Raw genomic sequence first — 23,472 nt, forward strand, 5'->3', positions numbered from 1 at the left:
ACAAACTGCAAGTCAGTGTAAGCCTAATCAGACTGCGAGTCAGCGTAAGCCCAGTCGAGCCTAGGCAGAACAACTCAGAGCCTCAACTGGACGAAAAATGATCATTGTGGTACGTGCCGGGACATTCTGCTCCCAGTCAACTCTCCCTTCCCACGGGGCTCTGCTTCTATCCAACTTTTGGAGGTGCCCCAGCCCCAGGAAATGGAACATTCCTGGAAGTAGCTCCAGTTTTGCTTCTTTTCTGGCCCTCCGTGTCCTTGTATGTGCAAAATACTAGAAAAGTCAGAATAGAGAACTACTTTCTTCTGGGCACAGGTGATTTACGAGAGCCTGGAGGGTGGCTTTGAGCCTCCAATCCTCCTCTTCCGGAACCCGATTCCCTAATTGCTTCTCCCTTATCTGCTTAACTCCTTCTGACAGTGAAGGGGTCTGGTAGTGTGTATTCCTTTGGTGTGGTCAAGCCCCTGCAAGCCTCAAAGCCACCGGCCGGCCGTGTCGCTGTGCCTAACTCATCTCAGGGTGAGTTAGAGGCAGGGCCCCCGTAGTCGGTTGTTGCAAAGAATAAACCACTTAGCCAAGAAACCTCTTTATTTTCCAGCTCCTCGGTGACAACTTCCCAGCGCCCATCTTGGCCCATCGTGGCCATCCGGGCCCATCTGGCCTGTCCTAAAGGTTGGGGGCAGAAAGTGAAAGGAAGACTGCTCTTTAGTATCTCTGTTTTGTCAGGGGTGGCCAGGCAGGCTGGATCTGAACTCGGGACAGGAGACACACTTGTCATCTCTGGCCTTGGGCCGTCCTCTTGGTTAGCTAAGGCAGGGATGGTCGTGGGAACTGGCCCTGCGTGGATGGTGAGTTCCTCATTGAGGTTGTCTTACAAGCTAAGGTGAGGAAAGGTCCCTTTCTGACTGTTCTTAGAGCAGACCTGGCCACCTTTGGTCCCAGGATGCTTTGGCCGAGATGGAGGGTAGGGGGAAGGGATGGCTCTCTGGCCCAGCTGGCTTGGCTAAAATGGTCACAACAGTCACTCCCAGGCTGGAGAATCCTGAGAAACTACATTGCTTTAGGGGTTAGCTTAAACTGGGGGTGGTTAGCTTAAACTGGAGGTCCCCCCCGACACAGTGGGTCTGAGGTGTCAGAACAAAGCACCTCCAGGTCTTCGTAGTTATCAGGCCTCCTCTGGTCCAGTGTGTCATCAGGTTCTCCCTAAAACCTACCCTCCTGGCCTGGGCAGAAACTGAAGCAGTCTTTGCGAGAAGAAGGGTGAGGCAGAGGTGGCTGGGTCTAGGGTTTTCCTAGTAAGGTGAGGGGTTCCGAGACCATGGTTTGAGGGTTAGTGCTGGGCTCCACCCTTCTGTCCTATCCCAGAGCTCGGCAAGTAATAGAATAGAGAGGCCGCCCTCAGCGAAAGAGCCCAGCTCCCCCGGAGCAGTGGTGGGGAGGAGGGAGAGGGAAGCTCGGGGAAACTGGGGGAGCAGGATTTTTCAATGGCTCCTCTTTGTTACTCATACTCTGTGCTGGCCTCAGAAGAGAAGTGTCTGCAGGCTGCAGTAGTCAGTCTTGGCCATGAACCTGGAAGGATATGGCCGAATCGACCCCTGGGAATTGCTATAGCTCCTTGGATCTCAGAGCACCTTAGGCCCGACGCCCTTAACAAGGTGCAGGAAATAGGCACAGAGAGGGGGAGTGGCTTTCTGTCGAGTCGATGTTAGGCACCTGGGTTCTGGCTCCGTTGCCCGTTGTTTTCATGGCCAAGAGCTAGGCCTACGTCTCTAACTGCGGGGGCCTTTGAGGAGGCAGGTTGGACCGGCTCAGCAGAGAGGCCGAGGCAGAGTCAAAAGCCCTAGGCAGGCCCCGGCCCACACTGGTCCCGTTTCTCTCTGGGAGGAGACTCTGAGCCCTAGGTGTCCTGTCATTCATTCAATCGTCCCGGTGCCGATCCGGTCAGCTCCCCCAGGACAATGCCACCCCATTCTCCTTGGGTACCCAGGCGTCTGACAGTCAGAGCGAACAGAGCAGAAAGGAGACTGCAGCTCCAAAGGAGGTTGGTGGATGGAGGGCATGTGCCAGCCAGAGTGGGAGGGGAGGTCAGGGGCTCTTCTCCTCGGGCAGCTGGGCAGCGTACAGGGCCAGCGTCTGGTGGAGAAACTGGTACTGCTCACTGGTCTGGATCATGCCCCCTCTGGAAAGAAAGGGGAAAGTGACTGCACTCAAACACCTGCCCCTACCCCAAATGGTCTCCTCGGCTCTCTCCTCTCTGCCGAAATGCTCTCCCCCTCCCCTCGTCTGCCCTCCCCCACGAGGTCAGGAACCCACCTGTCCAGGCGCAGTCGGCACACGATGCCCAAGACGTCCACCTCACCCCGGGCCTTCAGTTGCTGGCAGCCGATCTGCGTGGCGATGAAGCAGCCCGTCCGGCCGATCCCTGCACTGGACAGAGCACAGACTGGGTGCCAACGGGCATCCTGGAGCCACCCAGTCCCTGGGAGGGATGCGTGCCAGGGACTCTCAGGGGCCCCCATAACTAACCCGTCTGCAGCAGTTTGCCGACTGTCATTGCCGGGAGGGAGAACCAGCAACGTTATTCACCCAGAAGCTAAATGTGGATATCCAAATGGCCAACTGCTCTCTTCTTTTTGTACTGGGGTCTAGCTAGGGTCCCTCCAGGGCACCGTTAGCATGCAGAACCCTAGCTCTTAGGTCCTCCGGGTCAGTGGGTTGGCTTTAAATGCCGCCCTGGCCCCCACTGCCAAGATTTGAGTTTCTGGCCCAGCAGCTGGGCTTAATTAGGAGCTCCTGGGGTAAGGCTCAGTCCACAGAATAATGGCCTGGGGCGGAGCCTGAAGCTGACCTGCTCTCCCCAGCAAGAAATCGGGTACCAGCTAGGATTCAGGACCGTCTAGACCTGACCAAGACTGATTCTTCCAGGTGCAGGTCACCAACAAAACTCTCAGTTGGATCGGTTGACCTCTGCTAAATGGACCTCCCTCAGGGAGCCAAACGGGCTAAAGAGATGCTGCTGCTTCCATCCACGCTTTGGTGCCACCCCCAGCAGTGGGCATGAGCAGACTGGCTCCCAGAGAGGTGGACAGCCATGGCACGAACTAGATACTGCCTGAAGGTGAATTTCCCAGCCCCTCCCTACACTTAGATGAGGAGTGCCCATTTCTTCTGCCTCATACAAGTCAGAACACGGTCTTGGTCCGGCTCGCTCACTTCACTCTAACGCCAACCTAGTCACCGTACCTGGATCTCATTTACCTTGTCGCTGACCTCTCGCCCAAATCCTACCTCTCGCCTGGAACTCTCTCCTACTTCATACCTGACAGACGATCACTCTCTCCACTTTCGAAGCCTCATTAAAATCACATCTCCTCCAAGAGGCTTTCCCCGGCTACGCCCTCATTTCCCCTACTCCTTCTCCCTTCAGCTTCACCCCGTACTTGGATTTGTACCCTTTATTCACCCTATCCTCAGATCCACAGGATTTACGTTTGTATCCGTAATTCATTTAAATATCCGTCTCCCCCTCCGATCCGTAAGGTCCTTGTGGGAAGGGAATGTGTCTCTCAAATCTGTTTTATTTTCTACTCTCCCAAGCATTTAGTAGAGTGATCCACATTCAGTAAGTGCTCAATAAATATGATTGATGGATTGATCTGATTATCTAGAAAGAGCAAAAGGCCTTACAATACAGTGTTGCTGCTGGGCAACGGGGATGACCCAGTAAAGAGCGCCAGGCGCTGGTGTTGGCAGGAAGGGGGAGGGCCCAGGGCTTCAGGACCTCGCCACTTACCTGCAGTGCACCACGATGGGTCCCACCTTGTCTGCTCCCACCTTGCTCTCCACCTCGGCCACCAGGTGCAGCAACGGCCCGGCTGACTCAGGAGTCTGGTGGTCGGGCCAGGTTTCGAAGAGGATGTGGGTCACCGAACGGCATTCCCCCTGGCACTGGAAAAGGGGCCCAGGATGTGAGAATAGGGCTGGGGGGCTGACCACTCTGGCATCACAACTGGGCAGGGCTTTTAGCAGAATGGGAGAGGGGAGCTGGCTTTTGCCCTGTGGCGCCCCAGTGGTTCAGCCCCCACACGGACAGAAGGACACCGCTTGCCCCGTCGGAAGTCCTGACCCCTTCCGGGAATTGCCCCGAGAAGGTGGCCTTGCTCTGGCCTCGCCGTATCCCATACCTGGATGGAGAGCTGTCGAATGGAATACTCTGGGCCCTCTGTCTTCTCTTGCACCCGGATGCAGAATGGCCCATAGGTCTCCTCCTCGGTGGGCCAGTAGAGGACACATTTCTAGAAAAGAGGGACTGGGTGGTCGGTGAACTGGCAGGACTGTCCGTTCCCACCCCGGCTGGAGCAGAAGAAAGAGGGGCCCCTCCCCTGGTTTTAGAACTCGGGAGCTCCACTGCCTGAATTCAGTAGCTGGTGTTCATTCATTCATTCTTTCAATCACATTTGTTGAGCGCTTACTGTGTGCAGAGCATGTACTAAGCGCTTGGGAGAGTACAATAGAACAATAAACAGACACATTGCCTGCCCGCAATGAGCTTACAGTCTAGCGATGGAGAGAGAGACAGAGATAGCGACTCCCTGCCTGCTCTAGGATGGGTGAGTAAATAGACTGTGAGCACGACATGGAACAGGGACTATGTCCAACCTGATTACCTTGTATCTACCCCATTCTTTAGAACAGAGCTTGGCACATAGTAAGAGCTTAACAAATGTGGCATTATCATTATCATTATTATTATTATTATTAACCTGTCCTTTTGCACCTAGACCCCCAGAGCCTTGTCTGCCTGAGTTGGGCCCAGAGGAGGCCCAGAGCCTGTGGCTCCCTGCCCCTGAAATTCCTAGAAGCAGTGGGGCCTAGTGGAAATAATTATAATAATCATGATTACTATTGCTATTATGGTGCTATTTCAGCACTTACTATATGCTCAGCACTCGTGGGCAGGGAACGCGTCTACCAACCCTGTTGTATTCTACTCTCCCAAGGGTCTAGTACAAGTGGCCTCCGTGCAGTAAGTGCTCAATAAATAGCATTGATTGATCGATTAATCAATCACTGGGATAGATGTAAGATGATCAGATCAAACAGTTCCCGTCCCACAAGAAGCTCACAGTCTAAGGGGGAGAGAGAAGAGGTTTTGAGCATGGAAAGAGCACAGGCTTGGGTGTCAGAAGACCTAGGATCTAATCCCCACTCCTCTTCTTGCTGGCTGTGTGACCTTGGGCAACCAACTTCATCTCTCTGTAGCTCGGTTTTCTCATTGATAAAATGCGGAGTCAATTCCTGGTTCTCCCTCCCTCTTAGACTGTGAGCCCCATGCGGGACAGGGACTGTGTCTGACCCGATTATCTCGCGTCTACCCCAGTCTTAGTATAGCGATTGGCACATCGTAAATGCTTAAGGAATGTCACAGTTCTTTTTCATATTATTATCATTCTTGGTCTAATCTTCCCGAGTCCACGTGGTCTCTCTCAGAAATTCCTAGCTGTCCAAGGATGCTGCGCAGTGGGAGAGTCATCACCTACCTCCTTGCCCTCGTGGAGCTGGGTGAGCATGACAATGATGGGCGCCTTCTCCTGCCACACCATTTCCCAAAAGTCGGACACCGTGTTGGGCATGGGGCCTTGGGTGGCGATGTAGACCTTCTCCTGCCCATCATAGCCCTGGGGAGGCCAAGTCAGAGGGGGTGGTCGTTAAAAGAGGAACTCTGGGGAGCCCAGAGTATCCCTCCCTCTAGACCCTGGGAGGGATACCAGCCAACCTGGGATGAGTTCAGTGTGGCCCTGCCTAGAGGCAGAAAGACCCCTCTGTGGACGTGCCTCTCGGTTCAGAAAAGACAGTCGCCTGTAGACTGTGAGAATTCCTGGAATGAGTCCCACACAGACCGTGACCCTCCACGCCTCACGCGGCTGCCGGTCGCTTAGAACAGTGCCCAGCGCTTAGAACAGTGCCTGGCACAAAGTAAGCGCTTAACAAATACAATTTAAAAAAAACGATTCGGCCGTTCTGCATTTCTCCCCTGGAATGAACGCCTCCGGCCTTTCACTTCCCAACTTATACTGGAAAGTGAAGACGCTACAACGAACCACCAGGGGACACTGAGTCCAAGCTTGCGGCCTTTGCCCGAGACAGGACACCCGACAGGATCCTTCCCTTTGAAAAGTCCCTCTGCCTCTCCCCAATCCTCTCGACTTGGTGCAGGAGACCTCCCCGTGGGCTGAAACCAACCCTTCCTACCACCCGCCCAGGCTCTAAGCCTCTCTCGGAAGGTTGATCCTGCGTTGGTATCCAGCCCTGGAGTCCAAGCAGGAGGGGAAGGATGGAGGAGGAGGAGAAACAGACTCAGGGGTGGAATGTGGATGGGCACCGGTGAGCCGAGAATGGAGAGGGACCCAGGGCCCCGGGTGCCCAGGCCAGGGTGGAAATAAACACATGGGGAGCCCTAAGCCCAGGCGACACTGAAAGCCTCCCCCCCGCCAACCCCCCTCCCACTGTCCGACAGTTTCCACGGCTCCACGGATGACACCGGGTCACTCACACGAATGTAGTTGGCGTTGATATAATCCCCGGCCTCCTGGCTCTGGGCCTGCCTCAGGCAGACACGGCTCTGGGGGTCTAGGTGCAAAAGGACAGGTTAATAACAATAATAATAATAATAATAATAAGATGCATATGTTAAGTGCTTACTATGTGCCAAGCACTGTTCTAAGCACTAGGGTAGATACGAGGCAATCAGGTTGGACCGAGTCCCTGTCTTACATGGGACTCACAGTTTGAATCCTCATTTTACAGATTAGGCCCAGAGAAGTGACTTGCCCGAGGGCACGTAGTAGACACCTGGCAGAGTCGGGCTTATAACCCCCATCCTCTGACTTCCAGGCCCAGGCTCTTTCCATTAGACCACGCTGCTTTCCACTAGATCATGCACGGGGATGTATTGGTTTGGAGTGACGAGGAGAGGACAACCCTGTTCAGCCCTGGCTTCTCCTCATCCTTGTTACATGGGGACCCTTCTGATCACTCTCCCCAATCCCATCATGAGCTGCCAGGAATCACCTGCCCCCCCTCCCCCCCCCAGTGGCCTCCCCCAGACCTGACTTGCCCTGAGAGCTAATTGCCACCTGCAATAGGCCCAAGGAGAGAGGCTCCCCCATAGAGGAGGATGATAATAATAGTATTTGTTAAGCGCTTACTATGTGCAAAGCACTGTTCTAAGCACTGGGGGGTGATACAAGGTGATCATGTTGTCCCACTAGGGGCTCTCAGTTTTTAATCCCCATTTTCCAGATGAGGTAACTGAGGCACAGAGAAGTGAAGTGACTTGCCCAGAGTCACACAGCTGACGAGTGGCAGAGCCGGCATTTGAACCGACCACCTCTGCCTTCCAAGCCCATGCTCTTTCCACTGAGCCATGCTAGACGGAGAATGAGGAGGAGGAGGCCCGAGGCTAAGCAGATGCCTTGTCTCCAGCGATAACTCTATGGTCCCTATCTGCACAACGGCTGCTCATCCAGGGATTACTTTGAGCTGCACTGGAAATCTGGTGCAGAAGGACCAGATCCGGGAAGCTGGGCCTCGGCCTTTCCCTCCGTGTCCGTGGTGGCTGGACTGCCGGTCTCCCGACCAGGCACTCCAGCAAGATGCCCGGAGGGTTTGAGGAGGAATAATAATAATAATGATGATGGTATTCGTTAAGCGCGTACTTTGTGCCAAGCACTATTCTAAGCACTGGGGGAGATACAAGGAAAAACTTTCTTACTTGGAAGAATGAGCACAGGCCCGAGTGAGGGTCCAGAGAAGATGCACTCCCCTCTAGACTGCAAGCTTATTGTGGGAAGGGAATGTGTCTGTTACACGGTTATACCATCCTCTCCCAAGCTCTTAATATAGAGCTCTGCGCAGAGTAAGTGCTCAATAAATACGATTGACCGGATGACTGATTCGGATCAGGAACTACGTACCCTCCATCGGCCTCTGTGTGAGTAAGTGTGTGTGAGTTTGTGTCCTGCTGCCATGGCAGCAACACCTTGGAGCAGAGTGTCAGGCCGCTGAGGTGACTCTTCCAGGACCCAGAGGTGCCCAGTTCTGCTCCTTGACCCCAGGTAGATGAAAAATTCAAAAATAGTAATAATGGCAGGATTTGTTAAGTGCTCACTATGGGCCAGATACTGTGCCGGGCTAGAATACAAGCAGACTGGATACAGTCCTGTCCCTCACGGGACTCGCCGTCTAAGTAGGACGGAGGACAGGTGGGGAAACAGACTCAGAGTAGTTAAGTGACTTGTCTAAGGTCACCCAGCAGGCAAGCGGGGAAGCCGGGATTAGTTCCCCTCACTCCCGGTCCCGGGGTCTTTCCAGCAGGCCCTGCTGCTTCCCCGAAGCTCATGCTGGAGAATCTAGAAGCGTCCAGGTCTCCTGAACCTCTCCCGTGGGGGAGGGCAGACTGGGAACGACTGGGGCTCCGGGAGACGGTTGTCACCGTGAGAGCTGCCCAAGAGGCGGAGGGCTCAGATGGGGGTGTGGCCCACTGTGCTGACCTCCGCCCGGCTGGCTGGCTGGCTGGTCTCTCTAGATCAGGGAAACCTGCCAACCAGAGCCATTTTTCTTCTGTCATTGAAAGGAATCCACACTACCAGTCTACAAAGTCACAGCACACACAAATTATCCAGATACTTTGTGCTCTCCCAGCTTGCTCGGACCTGAATTTTCCTAATGGGTACTGGGACCGTCTGAAAACCAAAGTGCCACTTTAGACCTCCGCGATCTAGGCTATATGCCCAGGGAGTTTCTTCCTGCACTGTTCTCTTTCCCGGGTCTTGACGAGGGTCTTTCTCGGCTCTGGCATCACCCTCATAGTTCAGGCTGATGGAGGAGGATGGAGAGAGAGACGGCAACGCTTCGATTTCGTTGGAAGATCTCCAAGCTCATTTCCCTCGACCAGACGCTGGTGAGGTCGGGATTTTAGTCCATGTTTTGTGAGTGAGAGCTGAAGCCCACAGATTTTGGAGATTGGCTCCAGGTGAGCCAGGAGCTGGGGGCCCAATTCACACTCTACCGGGGACCCTTTGGGCATCTCCACCCCATTGGAGAAACTAAACCCCACCCCAGCCAGGAGCTGGAAATGGAGGTTGGAATTGGGGATGTGAGGAGCCTGGGAAAGAGGGAAGCGAGTCTGAGTCATAGCCAGGAAGGGGTCCTATTATCCTGCCACCCGGACTTGCCTGGCTTCAAGCAAAGCCTGAGAAGCAGCGTGACCCAGTGGAAAGAACACGGACCTGGGTTCATTCATTCATTCATTCATTTATATTGAGCGCTTAGTGGGTGCAGAGCGCTGTACTAAATGCTCGGGAGAGGACAATATAACAGTAGACACATTCCCTGCCCACAGTGAGCTTACAGTCTAGGCTGGGAGGCAGACAATAATATTAATACCGATATGTACATAAGTCCTGTGAGGCCGGGAGGGGGATGAGTAAAGGGAGCAAATCAGGGCGATGTAGAGGGAGTGGGAGAAGAAGAAAAGGAGAATTTAGTCAGGGAAGGCCTCTTGGAAGAGATGTGCCTTCAGGAGGTGAGAGTTTTTAGTCCTGGTTCCACCACTTCTCCCCTGCGTGGCCTTCGGTAAGTCACTTCACTTCTCTGCGCCTAAGTTACCTCATCTGAAAAATGGGGATTAAAACCGTGAGACCCATGTGGGACGAGGACCGGGTCCTACCCGATTATCTTGTATCTGCCCCTCTGCTTAGTAGAGTACCTAGTACCTAGTAAGTGCTTAACGAATACCAATTTTAAAAGAGGAGGAGATCCTCATCTCTGACTCAGACAGTCTGGTTCCTCCCATTTCCTGTACCGTTGGGTAGATGAACCTAACGGATAGATGGCATGGGCTCAGGCTGCGAGGAGGCCCGGCCCTGGGGCCAGACTGAGCCCTGGGAGGTGTCCTGCTCTAGGCTCAACACAGAAAGGGGGTGGGGGTTGTGGGGGAAACCCAGCCGGCCGGCAGATCTGTCTGCTGGGGGAGGGAGAGGGACACGGCGGGCCAAGGGACTCCAGGCAGGGGAGAATGAGAGGACTCCAGCGGCGGGAGGGGGGCTCAGTCTGGTCCCACTCAATCATTCATTCATTCAATAGTATTTATTGTGCGCTTACTATGTGCAGAGCACTGGACTAAGCGCTTGGAATGGACAAATCGGTAACAGAGACAGTCCCTGCCCTTTGCCGGGTTTACGGTCTAATCGGGGGAGACGGACAGACGAGAACAGTGACAATAAATAGAATCAATCAATCAATGGTGTTTCTTGAGCGCTTACTATGTGCAGAGCACAGTACTAAACACTTGGACAGTCCCGTTAGGGACCCGATCCCCACTCCCACCCCACGCCCAGTGCCCCAGCGAGGTTGCAGATTTAACCCCTTGCAGTCTAGAGAGCCCCATTTCTCCATTTTTATCAGACCGGTAGGGTCACACTGAGTTTGCCGGGCTCCGTGCCCCTCTGGAAGATCGCCCCGGCAGTGCTGTCCGTTGCTCCCCCGCCCCGGCATATCCCCTTTCTCTAGGGTCAACAAATGGAAGTTACACCCCAAAATCCACTAGTCCCCCGCCTCGGCCCTTGTACCTCTGTGCCCAAGATCTTAGCCCCCCACCCCCGGCCCCTCTCCAGCCTTTCCCCAAGTACACAGCTCTTACTTGGCAAGATGGTCTTGTATCGGTCTTTGGAGGCATGGCCAGGGATGTCCAGCTCTTGGGGGTTGACAAAATTGGGGGGGATCTTCTGTAGGGTGAGGAGAGGCAGGTGATGAGCTGCTGAAATCTCCCCGCCCCCGGTTCTCACAGCTTGCCCCCTTCTGGGCCTCCCTCCTCCCCCAAGGTCCCGGGCCCAGGGGGTGACCACCCTGGCCTGTCAGGCCTCGGGCAGGCCGCCCCGAGGGGCGGCAGGAGTGGTCGCGGCCGGGGGCGGACATTACCGAAAATTCCTCCTCGAGCTGCTTGGGGCCCGGGGGCTGGTGCTGTAGGGTCCAGCGGCTGAGGGGCCGTCCGGCAGTGCGAAGGAAGTGCAGAGTGACCTCGCGGGGTGTGGACACGGAGCAGAAGGGTTCTACCGTCCCCAGGGAGCTCACATCCAGCATCAGTGCCACGTTGGAGCCCCGTCTGCAGGCAGAGCCAGAGAGGACGCGTTGGCCAACTCCCCTGCCCTCCAGTGAGACCGAAACTCGGATTACCCGGAAGTTGCCACCCCTGAGTAGCTTCCCGGACCGTCATTTCCCAGGCTGGGCCACCCCATTCTGGGCTCGTGGGCCGGGGGCCAGTGAACTAGGGGACTACTGGAAAGAAAGGTTGAAGCTAAATGGTTTAAAACTCTCAGTCAGCTCTCCCCTCACTCATCTTCCACTACAATCCAGCACGCGCCCCCACCCCCGCTCCTCTAATGCCAACTTACTCACCGTACCTCCATCTTGTCTGTTTTGCTGTGGACCCCTTGCCCACATCCTCCCTCTGGCCTGGAACTCCCTTCTTCAAGAACAGCGCTTGGCACATAGTAAGCGCTTAACAAATACCATAATGATTATTATAACTGACAATCCACTTCTCTCCCCACCTTCAGAGCCCTCCTAAAATCATTTCTCCTTTAAGAAGCCTTTCCTGACGAAGCCCTCGTTTCCCTACCCCATTCTCCTCGGTTCATTCTACCTCGCCTGTGAACTTGGATCTGTACCCTTCAAGCTTTGAAGCTCACTTCACCCCCCACCTTACAGTTCTTATGTACATATCCTTATACTCTGCCATTTCCCCCATCTCAGTAAACTATTTTAATGGCTGCCTCCCCGCCTAGACCGTGAGCTCCTTGAAGGCAGGGACGGTGTCTGCCAACTCTACTGTTTCGTACTCTCCTAAGCGCTTAGTACGGTGCTCCGAACACAGTAAGCACTCGATAAATACCATTGGTCGATGGAATGATTGATTGACTGAGGCAAATTAGCACCTATCGGTTCACGTCGAGAGCTCATTCGGGGCCGGATGGGATGGGGTACCCCTGGGGTGGGGATCTGGGGCTCAAAGCCTAGGCCTCGTGGAGGTAGTCGGGTGGGTGGAGTAAGGCAGAGAGTGGGGGAAAGGAAGAGGCCAGGGTTTGGAGGAAGAGTCAGTGACCACACCCTGTTCACAGGGTCTCAGCTCAGCCGTTCTCTTCCCCTCAGGCCGTGCCACTGTACATCCGCCCCGTCCTCCTCCTCCCCTCCCCCGCCCCCCGCCCCCAACCCTGGGCCTTACCTCTCCTGCAGACGGACGTGTTTCTTCACAGCGGGGCCGGGAGCTGGGGGCTGGGCAGTGGCCATGCTTTGGCCCTGGACCATGCTGGGGTGGGCCCCGCAGAGTCCAGGGACCGGGGTAGCTTCACTCGGCCATGGGTGCCCGGATCCCTGGAAGACACGGACCCGCCCTTCCCCACTGAGCCTCTCGCCTCGGCAACCCAGCACGGGGAAGAAGGCAGCTTCCCACCCCCAGCATACCTGGCCAGGGAAAGAGTCAGCAGGGCCAGGTGGCCGGGCAGGGCCAGGCCGGGGTCGGGCCGGGGCTCTCTCCCCGGCTCTCTGAGGCTGCGGGGGTTATTAGAGAATGGCGTTATCACCGAACTCAGAAGCGGCGGTTTCCGGCAAAGAGCTACAGTGGCCTCCGGGCTGGCCACCCTGAAACACCGCCTGTGGGGCGAGTCTCAGAGAAGGACAGTGACTCTGGGGGCAGGGAGAGAGAGAAAGAGAGAGAGAGAAACAGAGAGAGAGAGAGAGAGAAGGGAAGAGGTCAGAGAGTAACACCTTGGGAGGAAGCTGGGGCTTGGGACGCAAGAGCAGGGAAAGGGGGAACTGGAGGTGGCTGGAGAAGTGATCCAGGAGTGGGATAGGAGGAGCTGGAGAGAGGGGAGGAGGAAGAGATTAGCAAGAGAGGGAAAAAGCGGGTGACGCTTCGGAATCGGGTGAGACCTGGGACTGGGGAGAAAAAACATCCTGCGGGGTGGGAGCGAGGACGGGACCAAGGAAGGATTCCCTCCAGAGGGACCAATCCTCCCTCCAGAACAGCGCCTGCTGGCCTGAGCCGGCCCTGGCCCCGGCCCCGGCCCCGGCCCTGGCTCCAGAGGTCCCTGCCCACGGGGCAAGGGAAGGGGCGCAGAGGTTTTCCTCCCGCATTCTGCCTGGGCAATGCAAACCGTCACAGGAAATGGCCTCTCACCGATGCCTTAAGCAAGAGTGCATGGCGGCGAGCAGGGGAGACTCTTTCTTCTCCCGGTGGGGACAGATGTCCTCGAACCACATGTGCGGCCCGCAGGCTAGATTCCGGGGTAGGATGGGAACTCCAGACTGGGTCCCCAGGGTGGGTCGGGGAACGGTAGCCTGTGGGGCCGGGGGTGAGGGGGACGGCGGGGAGAAAGAGAGATCTCCTCCCAGGTCTCAGCAGCCCTCCCCCGCGCTGGGACGTCCCTCTAAAAGGAATTGGATTAGTCGTACCCCGGCCCGGCGGGTCCAGCTACCCCTAGCCCCCAGACGACATCCCGCCCTCTGCCCCTCCGCTGCCCTCCGGTTCCCCGGCTCCCAGAGCTCTGGGGTCTCTCCTTTCCAGTCTCCAAGTCCTCTCCATCCCACCGGACACTTACCCAGAGCAGCCGTGTCCGCCGGAGCTGCCGTCTTCCCGCCGTCTGTCTGGCTCCGTGTCTGTCTGTCGAGATCGACCCGCTTCAGGAAACGGCACAGCCTGGGCTTCCTCCCCTTCTCACCCCGCCCCTCTGAGACTGCCACCCCCACACAAACCCCAGCCACCCGTTGCCCTCCTCTCCCTTGCTGCCCCTGCTGCCAGTGGGGATGCCCTCCGAAACCCCTTCCCCCAGTCCGCATCTGGAATCTCCTGCTGCCCCGTAGCCCCGAGGCCTGACCGTGGAATGCCCCCCGCGACTATCCCAGAACCACTGGGCTTTAGCTGGGGGATGTTCCCCGAGCCGGGGACCATCTCCCACCTTGACTGTAGCCTCTTCCCTCTTCCTTCCTCTTCCCTCTTCCCTCTCCCAGCTGGGCTCGGGCGGTCACCCTTTACCCTCTCGCTCAGTCTCTCTCTCTCACCCCTCCTTCCTGGGGACGTGGCGTGAGGGGTGGTTAGAGAACCAGCACGACCTAGCGGAAAGAGCTCGGGTCTGGGAGGCAGAAGCCCTGGGTTCCGATTCCGGCTCCACCGCCTGTCTGCTGGGTGACCTCGGGTAGGTTGCTTAACGTCTCTGTGCCACAGTTCCCTCATCGGCAGAATAGGGATTCGGTAACTGTTCTCCCTCCTATAGGTTGCTTAACTTCTCTGTGCCACAGTTCCCTCATCGGCAAAATGGGGATTCGGTAACTGTTCTCCCTCCTGCTGGGAGACCCATGTGGGACCTGATGATCTCGTATCTACCCTGGCGCTTAGTACGGTGCTTGACACGTAGTAAGCGCTTAACAAGCACCATGATTATTAAATAATGCCCATAAAGTGCTATACGCCCTGCAGGGGTGCCCTCCTCTCCCCAGAGACCCCACTAGACTCTCCACTCCCCAGCCTGGGACTGGCCTCAGCCGGCCCACTCACCTCGAACGTGCCCTGAGCCTTCTCGTTATCCTTGGCAATCCTGGTGCGAGAGGCATTTTCTCTGCAGCTCCTCTCCCTCCCTGCTTCTGGTTTCCACTGGAAAGCTTAGGCCTCTGGGACCCCTGGGGAATCTGTCCCGGGGGGCCAGGGGGTGGGGGAGAGCTGGCTACATCAGATAGAGCCCCAGGGAGGGGGAGGCTCTCGGGATGCTGGGGTCTTCCTCCCAAGTCCTCCTCCTCAGGGACAGTGGGGAACAGATCCTGGAGTCCCAGGGCTCAGACTGTGGCTGGGGTGGCCTCTGGGGCTGGCCAGCCGACATCTCAGCGACTGGATAGCCGGGGCAGAGCTCGGATGCCCAGGCTCTGGCCCTTGGATCCACTCATTCTGTCTCTTAGGAACCTCTTCTCGGCCCCCCAACCCCAAGCGTTCTCGGTCTTTCGCGACTCCTTCCCTTGGGGAGCGAATTCTGTGTCTCCCGTCTACCCGTGGCCTCTCCCCACCTCCTGCGATGCGGCTCTCGGGGGTAGGGTCCGGTCCAGCTCTTGTGCCCCGTCTCCTGCGCCAAGACGGGGCCTCTTCCACCTTCTTGGCTCCGTGATTCGCGGGCGAGACAATCCAGTTCATGTTTACTGCCAGATTTTCTATCTTATAACATTTCGGGACCCCCTCCCTCCCTCCCTCCCGCCCTTCCCGGCTCTTCTCTCCGCTTCCCCTTCCCTTTCCCCTTCCCCAGCCTCTGTCTTCCTCCCACCTCTCTGATTCAGCTGTCAAATGGTGACAGCATAAAACAAGGGATGTACAGTAGGCATGTGGGGAGGCGGCAGGGAGAGGGACGGCGGAAATGGGAGGACTGGGGAAAACGAGGAAGGGGGAGCATTCCCCTCTTCCACGGGCCTGGCGATGGACCCAGGACACCGTCGTCGGAGGGAGACCACTTGCTCTCTAAACCTGGACCTCACTACCTCCTGCTGATGCCTGCCTGGGCGCTCAGAGAGGACTCTTTTTAGATGGGCCCTCAAAACACCATGCCTCTCTCCTCCCGGCACTGGTGCAGGGACTGTCTCTGTTGCCGAATTGTACATTCCAAGCGCTTAGTACAGTGCTCTGCACAGAGTAAGTGCTCAGTAAATACTATTGAATGAAATACTGTTGAATGAATGGTGCAGTGTGACATCCAGACAGTCAATGGCATTTACTGAGCGCTTCCAGTGGGCAGGGAACTGCACTAAGCGCTTGGGAGAGTTCAATTCAGTGCAGTTGGTAGACCTAATGCCTGCCTTCAAGGAGCTTATTGTTTAGTGGAGAAGACAAACCGCAATAAATTACAGATAGGGAAAGCAACAGGAAATAATATTATCGATGTAAGCGCTGTGGGGATAGGGTGAGTATCATAGTACTGAGTGGATACAGAACCAAGTGCATAGACGCAGAAGGGAGAGAGAATAGGGTGGGGAGAGTAAAGGTTAATCGGGGGAGGCTTCTTGGAGGAGATAAGATTTTAGTAGGGACATCAGAGTGTCCCGCAACATCGGGGTGCCCCAGCAGGGCCAGGGCCAGTGGGCTATCTGTCATCGGACTTCCATTCTGCTCTATCTGTAGGACAGGGAGAGGTTGGGGTTTGGGGGTTGAGGGAGTGGGGGTTAGATCCAGATCCTGGGCAGGGGGAGGTCAGCTATCCCCGGGCCTACTGGATCAGAGGGCCCAGAGGCTGGCGCTCCCCAGTCAGGATCAGTGCTGGAAGGAGGGAGGAGGAGGAAAACGAGGAAGATGGGGAGGAGGAAAAAAGGATGTGGGGAAAAAAGGATGCGGGGTAGAAGGAGAAAGAGCAAGGGGGGAGGAGAAAGAGGAAGGGGGAGGAGGGAGAAAAGGAGGAGGAGGAAACAGAGAGGGAGAGGAGCAGCAAGAGGAGGAGGGGGAGGAGGAGGAGGAAGAGGAGGGGGGAGTAAGAAGAAGAGAAGGAGGAGGAGAGGGAGAAGGAGGAGGGAGAGGAGAAGGAGGAAGAGGAGGAGAAGGAGGAAAAAGAGAAGGAGAAGGAGGAGGGGGAGGAGGAGAAGGGGGAGGAGAAGGAGGGAGAGGAAGAAGAGGGGGAAAGGAGGAGGATGGCCACAGGAGAGGCTCCTGGGACTGAGGGGATCTAGACTGATGAGCCCTCCCCTCTAGGCCAGTGGCTTCTGATGGTTATCAGGGACAGGAAGCTAGGTTACTGTAGGGTGGGAGGAGAGGAGGAAGTGGGCAAGAGATTCTCCCCCTCCCCCCCTGCCCCATCCCTTCAGGTTTCCATGGCTCCGAGCCCCCACCCAGGTCCTGAGCAGGCCGTGGTTTGTGCGTGGGCAGCAAGGCAGGGGCTGGGGACAAGATTGCGCAACTGGGGAGATCTCAGGCAGGGTTTCTAGTTGTTTCGGAGCCCACTCGCTCTCCGTCAAGACCCTTATTCCTCTCTGTGTCTGTTGGGATGCTCACAGAAGCTGGCTTGACTGCCTATACTGGATAAACTTGCTGCTTTATGCTTTTGGACAAGCTACTGACTACTGACCCCCCTCTCCAGGGAGGAAGGGCGGAGGGGGAGGAGAGGAGATCTAGCTTCAACAAAGTAGGATTCATTCCCCCTCTCCCATCCCCAACTTCCTATCCTGGCCTGGGGAAAGGGACTCTGAATCACACCTCACCCCTCCCCTTGTAGGATCTCCTTCTCCACCAAGATGCCAATTTTTTGTACTCTCCCACGTGCTTAGTACAGTGTTCTGCACAAAGTAAGCGCTCAACACGTAGGATTGATTGATTAATTGATGTAAAAGTTCAAGGAGAATTCCACAGATTGGAACCCTTTGAAAGGAGGAGGGGAAAAGGAAGAGAAGAGAGAGATAAAATGAAGAAGAGGGGAGAAGGAGAAGGAAGGAAGCAAAGGAAGATAAGAAGAGGAGGAGGAGGAGGAGGAAGAAGGTGGAGGGGATGGGTGTGAAGTCTTGGCTGGCTCTAGGGGGTTTTCTTGGCTGGGCCCACCTCTCATCACTTTGGGCTCACTCGAGCCTATGCCAACAGACCAGACCTCAGACTGCACACCCAGGATTTTGAGAATCAGCGTTCTCCAGCCTTCACTTCAGAGCCGAGACTTACCTCCAACTAACGTTCTCCCAAATTGCAAGGTGTTCCTCTTCCTCCAACCATCCAACAAAGTGAGAAATGACTAAGAAATGGCCCTAAAAATGGGTGCTGTCTAGGCCAGCCCTAGGGCCAAAATGTAGCTTTCTGTCCGATGGACTTTCCATCTCTTTTCCCAGTTTGTGGGGTTATTATCGAGCTTGGGAGCCGACATTTAAAGGCAGCTACTACTATTGTAGAGCGTTTTACTCAGACTAATGAGAGACCTGAAAATCGAGGCGAAAGAACAAAGAAAGTGGGGTATTTCAATCAATCGATCACTGGTATCTACCAAGGGCCTCCTGAGTGCTAGGTACTGTATTTAGTGTTCGGAAGAGAACAACAGTAGTAAGACAGCAGCTTTCTGCCCTCGAGGATCTTAGCAGGAAGGTAAACTCCAAAATTTTCACAGATCGTAAAAGCAGGAAGAAGGACAAGGATAAAGGAGGAAGCAGTTCAAACGCATAAGGACCAAATCTATCACTGATATTTATTGAGTGCTTACTACGCGCAGAGCACTGTACTTAGAACTTGGGAAAGTACAATACAACAGAGAGGGCAAACAGTCGAAGCAGTAACAGAATGGGCAGATGAATATATAAATACATAAAAAAGTTTTCGTCGACGCATGAGTGTTGAGGACAGGATTGAAGTACACGAGCGCTCAAGCGGCATGGCGTAGAGAGTCAGAAAGCCATGGGTTATCCGCCACATGATGGCTGTGTGACCTTGGGCAAGTCACTTCACTTCTCTTTACCTCAGTTACCTCATCTATAAAAAGGGGATTGAGACTGTGAGCCCCTTGTGGGACAGGGACTGTGTCCAACTCGATTTGCTTGTATCCACCCCAGCGCTTAATACACATAGTAAGTGCTTAACAAATATGATTATTATTGTTATTATCATTATTATGTCAGGTGTTGGACTGACATGACTGGGGTGTTGTGGACTAATCAGGGAAGCCCTTTTTGGAGGAGGTGGGATTTCTAGGAGGGCTCTGAAGATGGGGAGACCTGTGGTCGGGCAGATTTGGGTTTGGGGAGATTTCTAGTAATGTTGGCATTTGTTAAGCGCAGAGCACTGTTCTAAGCGCTGGGGTAGATACAGGACAATCAGGTTGTCCCACGTGAGGCTCACAGTCTTAATCCCCATTTTACAGATGAGGTAACTGAAGCCCAGAGAAGTGAAGTGACTTGCCGACGGTCACCCAGCTGACAAGTGGCAGAGCCGGCATTCGAACCCATGACCTCTGACTCTGAAGCCCGGGCTCTTTCCACTGAGCCACACTGCTTCTAGGCGGGGGGAGCAGCACCAATGGGGGTAGGAGGCAGCAGGGTCTAGTGAGATACAGTTAGAAGATGAATTTGGGAGATGCAGAGAGTGTGAGTTGGGGACTACTGGGTGAGGCGTTTGGGCATTTGATATTTGCCTCAATCCCAATCCCACAACACTTAGGTACATAGCTTTAAATTACATGTTATGTTATTTATTTACATTAATGTCTGTCTCCCCCTCGAAAATGTAAGCTCGTTATGGGCAGGGAACGTATCCACCAATTCTATCATATTGTACTCTCCCAAGCGCTTAGTACGGTACTCTGCACATAGTAAGTGCTCAATAAATCCCATTGATTGATTGATTGATTGAGGAAAGTCGATATGCAAGATGGAGAGAGCTGCTGGAAAGCCTTGAACCAAGGCTTTGAGTCTGCTTGAAGGGCAGACTTTTGACCTGGAGGTTGTAAGCTCCTTTTGGGGAGGGACCAGCCAACCAATGGCATTCAATGAGACCTTTCTATGTGCACAGCGCTGTACTAAACGCTTGGGAGAGTACAATACAACAGAATTAGCAGGCACATTCCCTGCCCATAACGGATCGTGTCTATTAAATCTACCGTATTGTACTTTCTCAAGCACTTTCGTACAGTGCTCTGCCCACAGTAAGCTCTCAATAAAATGCCACTGGTTAGTTGATTGAAGGAGAGGGAGATGGAGAGCCTTTGGAGGCTCCTGAAGATCAGAGAGTTGTCTGCCGACCGACACTGCAAGAAGACGATCCGGCTGTCAGGTGGAATAGGGACTGAGGTGAGGAGAGGATGGGGACAGGGAGATCAGCATTTAATAAACATGGCTCTTAAAACTCTTTTTTTAAAATAATGGTGTTTGTTTCGCACTTACTATGTACCAGGTGGTGTACTAAGTGCTGGGTAGATACAAGCTAATGAGGTTGGACACAGTCTATGTCCCACATGGGGCTCACAATCTTAACCCCCATTTTACAGATGAGGTAACTGAGGCACAGAGAAGTGAAACGACTTGCCCAGTGGCAGATCCATATTAGAACACGGGTCCTTCTGACTCCCAGGCCCATGCTCTATCCACGTCGCTTCTCAATTCGAAGTCACATCAGTATTGGGCAAAAACTATCCAATAGAATCCTGTTACAAAATACAGTATTCTCTGCTTTAAACACAATCCTACTATTTCAGCAATTTTAGAGCAGTAATAATCGTGAAAACTGACTACGTTCTAACTACGTAATACTAATTTAACAGTGGCGTAGATTCAAGATAATCAGATCAGACTCAGTCCTAGTCCCACATGGGGCTCACAGTATAAGAGGGAGGAGAAACAGGTATTTCATCCCCATTTACCGATAAGGAAACCGAGTCACAGAAAAGTCAAGGTCACCTGGCAAGCAAGTGGCAGAGCTGGGAGTGGAACCCAGGTCCCTTAAATCCTGGGACTGTGCTCTTTCTACCAGGCCACCATGCTGCTTCAATAGTAGAAGAGGAAGCAGCTTGGCCTAGTGGATAGAGCATGGGCCCGGAGTCAGAAGGACCTGGGTTCCAATCCCGGCTCGGCCACTTGTCCGCTGCGTGAAGCTGGGCAAGTCACTTCACTTCTCTGTACCTCAATTACCTCATCTGTAAAATGGAGATTAAAACTGTGAGCCCCATGTGGGACATGGACTGTGTCCAACCTCATTAGCTCGCATCTACCCCAGCTCTCAGAACAGTGCTTGACACATAATAAGCGCTTAACAAATATTATTATTAGTATTGTTATCATTATTATTGAATGCTCAACCAGTGGAGTGCACTGCTCTAAGAACTTGGGAAGCACAATAGAAGTACATGACACTTTTCCCATCCACAAGGAGTTTGTACTGTCATGGGAAAACAGATTTAAATGGATTTGCAAATAGAGCAGTGAGACTAAGTCCAAAGTAGGTCCTTTCATCTCCTCCACTATGAACTTTGGGCTCCATGGAGCCACTCCAGCCCTTTTTAAAAATGGTATTTGTTAAGCACTTACTCTGTACCAGGCGCCGTACTAGGCACCAGGGGAGATAGAAGTCAATCCAGCCGGACAAAGTCCATGTCCCATGTTTCACAGCTGAGGTAACCGAGGCACAGAGAACTTAGTGACTTGCCCAAGATCACACCGCAGATAAATGGCAGAGTCAGGATTAGAAGCCGGGTCCTTCTGACTCCCAGGCCTGTCCTTCATCTACTAGGCCAAGCTGCTTCTCATTAGGGATTAATTCCACTCCCTCCTATCATCGTTATCGTTATTATTATTACGGTATTTTTTAAAGGCTTACGTTGTGGCAGGCACTGTACTAAGCGCTGGGGTGGATACAAGCGAATCGGGTTGGACACAGTCCCTGTCCCACGTGGGGCTCACAGTCTCAATCCCTATTTTACAGATGAGGTAACAGAGAAGTGAAGTGACTTGCCCAAAGCCACACAGCAGACAAGTGGCAGAGTCGGGATTGAAACCCATGGTCTTCTGACTAGGCCCGTGCTCTATCCACTACGCCTCTTGCCTCTCTCCTACTTAGCTTGTGAGTCCAATGTGGGACAGAGATTATGTCCAGCCTGACTATCCTGCATCATCCCCAACTCCCAGTCCAGTGCCATAGTAAGAGCCCAACAAGTGACTTTTAAAAAAAAATGTCATAAGCTTCTAGGATTCTAAGAGCTGCTCAGGATATCTGAACTCCCTTCTTAAATTTAAGCAAAACATGGTGTATGGGGTCCCTATTATCTCAACCAATCTTCCCCATCCAAAGGCTTCCAGCTGACCTTCTCGTTAACCTTTTCTCCAAGGCTAGTGGCTCCAGGCCAAGCGGTTCTTCAGACGGAATTGGCTCCATCTCCCCTGAAGTCAGTGAGGCAGAGAAGCCCCCATGAGGCTCTTGTCATGGGCTGCTTCTTTTTGAAAACAGGCAAGCGTTCGGGAGCCTACGAAACTGAAAATGATTTAATGCCCCCTGTAAACTGGGGCATTTCATGCCGGGGGAGGGTCTGTTAATGTGAAAGTTCTAGAGAAAATCGTCACATTTTAAAAGATTTTGAAGAATTAGGGCCCCATCTGTCTGTCTGTCTGCCACCAGAAAGGCTGTCCAGGCCTGAGCTTCGGTTTTTCTGTCTCCCCGCTTCCCTCCTCAGTAGTAGGGAAGGTATTTATAGAGCAACCACCAGATGCACTGCACTGTATCTACTAAACGCCTCTGAGAAAGTACAACAGACACACGAGACACATTCCCTGATGCTTTAGGGTGGGAGACAGATGGGACTATTTACAAATCGAATGGTCGGAAGTTTACTTTGCAATTGATGGTGCTTAGATACATCAGCGCTGATGAAGAAGGGTATGAATAAACATGCAAGTGCTGGAAGGACGGCACTTATGTACATATCTATTATTTTATTCATTTGTATTGATGCCTGCCTTCCCCACTCTAGTAATAATAATAATAATGTTGGTATTTGTTAAGTGCTTACTATATGCCAAGCACTGTTCTAAGCAGTGGGGCAGATACAAGGTAATCGGGTTATCCCACGTAAGGCTCACAGTCTTCATCCCCATATTACAGATGAGGTCACTGAGAAGTGAAGTGACTTGCCCACGGTCACCCAACAGACAAATGGCGGAGCCGGGATTAGAACCCACAACCTCTGACTCCCAAGCCCGGGCTCTTTCCACCAAGCCACGCTGCTTCTGTAGACTCTAAGCCCCATTGTTCTTGTCTGTCCGTCTCCCCCGATTAGACTGTAAGCCCGTCGAAGGGCAGGGACTGTCTCTGTTACCGATTTGTACCTTCCAAGCGCTTAGTACAGTGCTCTGCACAAAGTAAGCTCTCAATAAATACTATTTAATGAATGAATGTGACTGTTTATTACTCTATTGTACTCTTCCAAGAACTTAACAGTAAGCGCTCAGTAAATACTCAACGAGTACTCAATACTCAATGAATAAATGAATGATTGGGAGGAGTGCTGCAATCCACCAGACATCCAGGATTTATTTTAATGTCTGTCTCCCTCTCTAGACTTTTAAGCTCCTTCTGGGCAGGGATTACATCTGCCAACTCTGTTGTAATAACAGTAATCACTTTTATGGTACTTGTTAAGCGCTTACTATGTGCAAAGCACTGTTCTAAGCCCTGGGGGGGGTGGGGGATACAAGGTGATCAGGTTGTCCCACATGGGGCTCACACTCTTAATCCCCATTTTAAAGATGAGGTAACTGAGGCACAGAGAAGTGAAGTACTTGCTCAAGGTCACGCAACAGACCTATGGCAGGGCTGGGATTAGAACTCAGGGCTTTCTGACTCCCAGGCCCGTGCTCTATCCACTAAGTCACGCTGCTTCTCTGCCGCACTGTGCTGTCTCAAGTGGCTCGTTCTGTGGTGCTCAATAAATACCACCGATT

At 53.6% G+C, this 23,472-nt stretch overlaps 1 protein-coding gene across 2 annotated transcripts; it reads right to left on the reverse strand.

Moving 5' to 3' along the window:
• Positions 1–570: 570 nt before the first annotated feature.
• On the reverse strand, positions 571–14,942 carry PTPN7 (protein tyrosine phosphatase non-receptor type 7). Of its 2 annotated transcripts, XM_007667606.3 has the most exons (11): positions 14,612–14,942; positions 13,659–13,720; positions 12,284–12,432; positions 10,981–11,164; positions 10,703–10,787; positions 6,554–6,630; positions 5,541–5,678; positions 4,185–4,295; positions 3,794–3,948; positions 2,314–2,427; positions 571–2,179 (listed from the first exon to the last, which is right to left on the reverse strand). In XM_007667606.3, the coding sequence occupies exons 3-11, from the start codon at positions 12,364–12,366 to the stop codon at positions 2,086–2,088; spliced, it is 1,041 nt and encodes a 346-aa protein (XP_007665796.2). In that variant the 5' UTR covers positions 12,367–12,432; positions 13,659–13,720; positions 14,612–14,942; the 3' UTR covers positions 571–2,085. The 2 variants fall into 2 exon arrangements, with proteins under 2 accessions (XP_007665796.2, XP_039768691.1); XM_039912757.1 differs by lacking the exons at positions 13,659–13,720; positions 14,612–14,942 and having other exon boundaries at positions 12,284–12,543.
• Between the last annotated feature and the right edge of the window lie 8,530 nt (positions 14,943–23,472).

This window comes from Ornithorhynchus anatinus, chromosome 7 (genome assembly GCF_004115215.2).
Source record: "Ornithorhynchus anatinus isolate Pmale09 chromosome 7, mOrnAna1.pri.v4, whole genome shotgun sequence".
Classification (NCBI taxonomy): domain Eukaryota; kingdom Metazoa; phylum Chordata; class Mammalia; order Monotremata; family Ornithorhynchidae; genus Ornithorhynchus; species Ornithorhynchus anatinus.

Coding starts and splice junctions, on each gene's coding strand:
- PTPN7 (XM_007667606.3), bottom strand. CDS start 12,366: ATGGTCCAGGGCCAAAGCATGGCCACTGCCCAGCCCCCAGCTCCCGGC. Junction 10,788..10,980: donor AGCTCGAGGAGGAATTTTCG/GTAATGTCCGCC, acceptor CTCACCCTACAG/AAGATCCCCCCCAATTTTGT. Junction 2,428..3,793: donor CCCATCGTGGTGCACTGCAG/GTAAGTGGCGAG, acceptor TGCTCTGTCCAG/TGCAGGGATCGGCCGGACGG.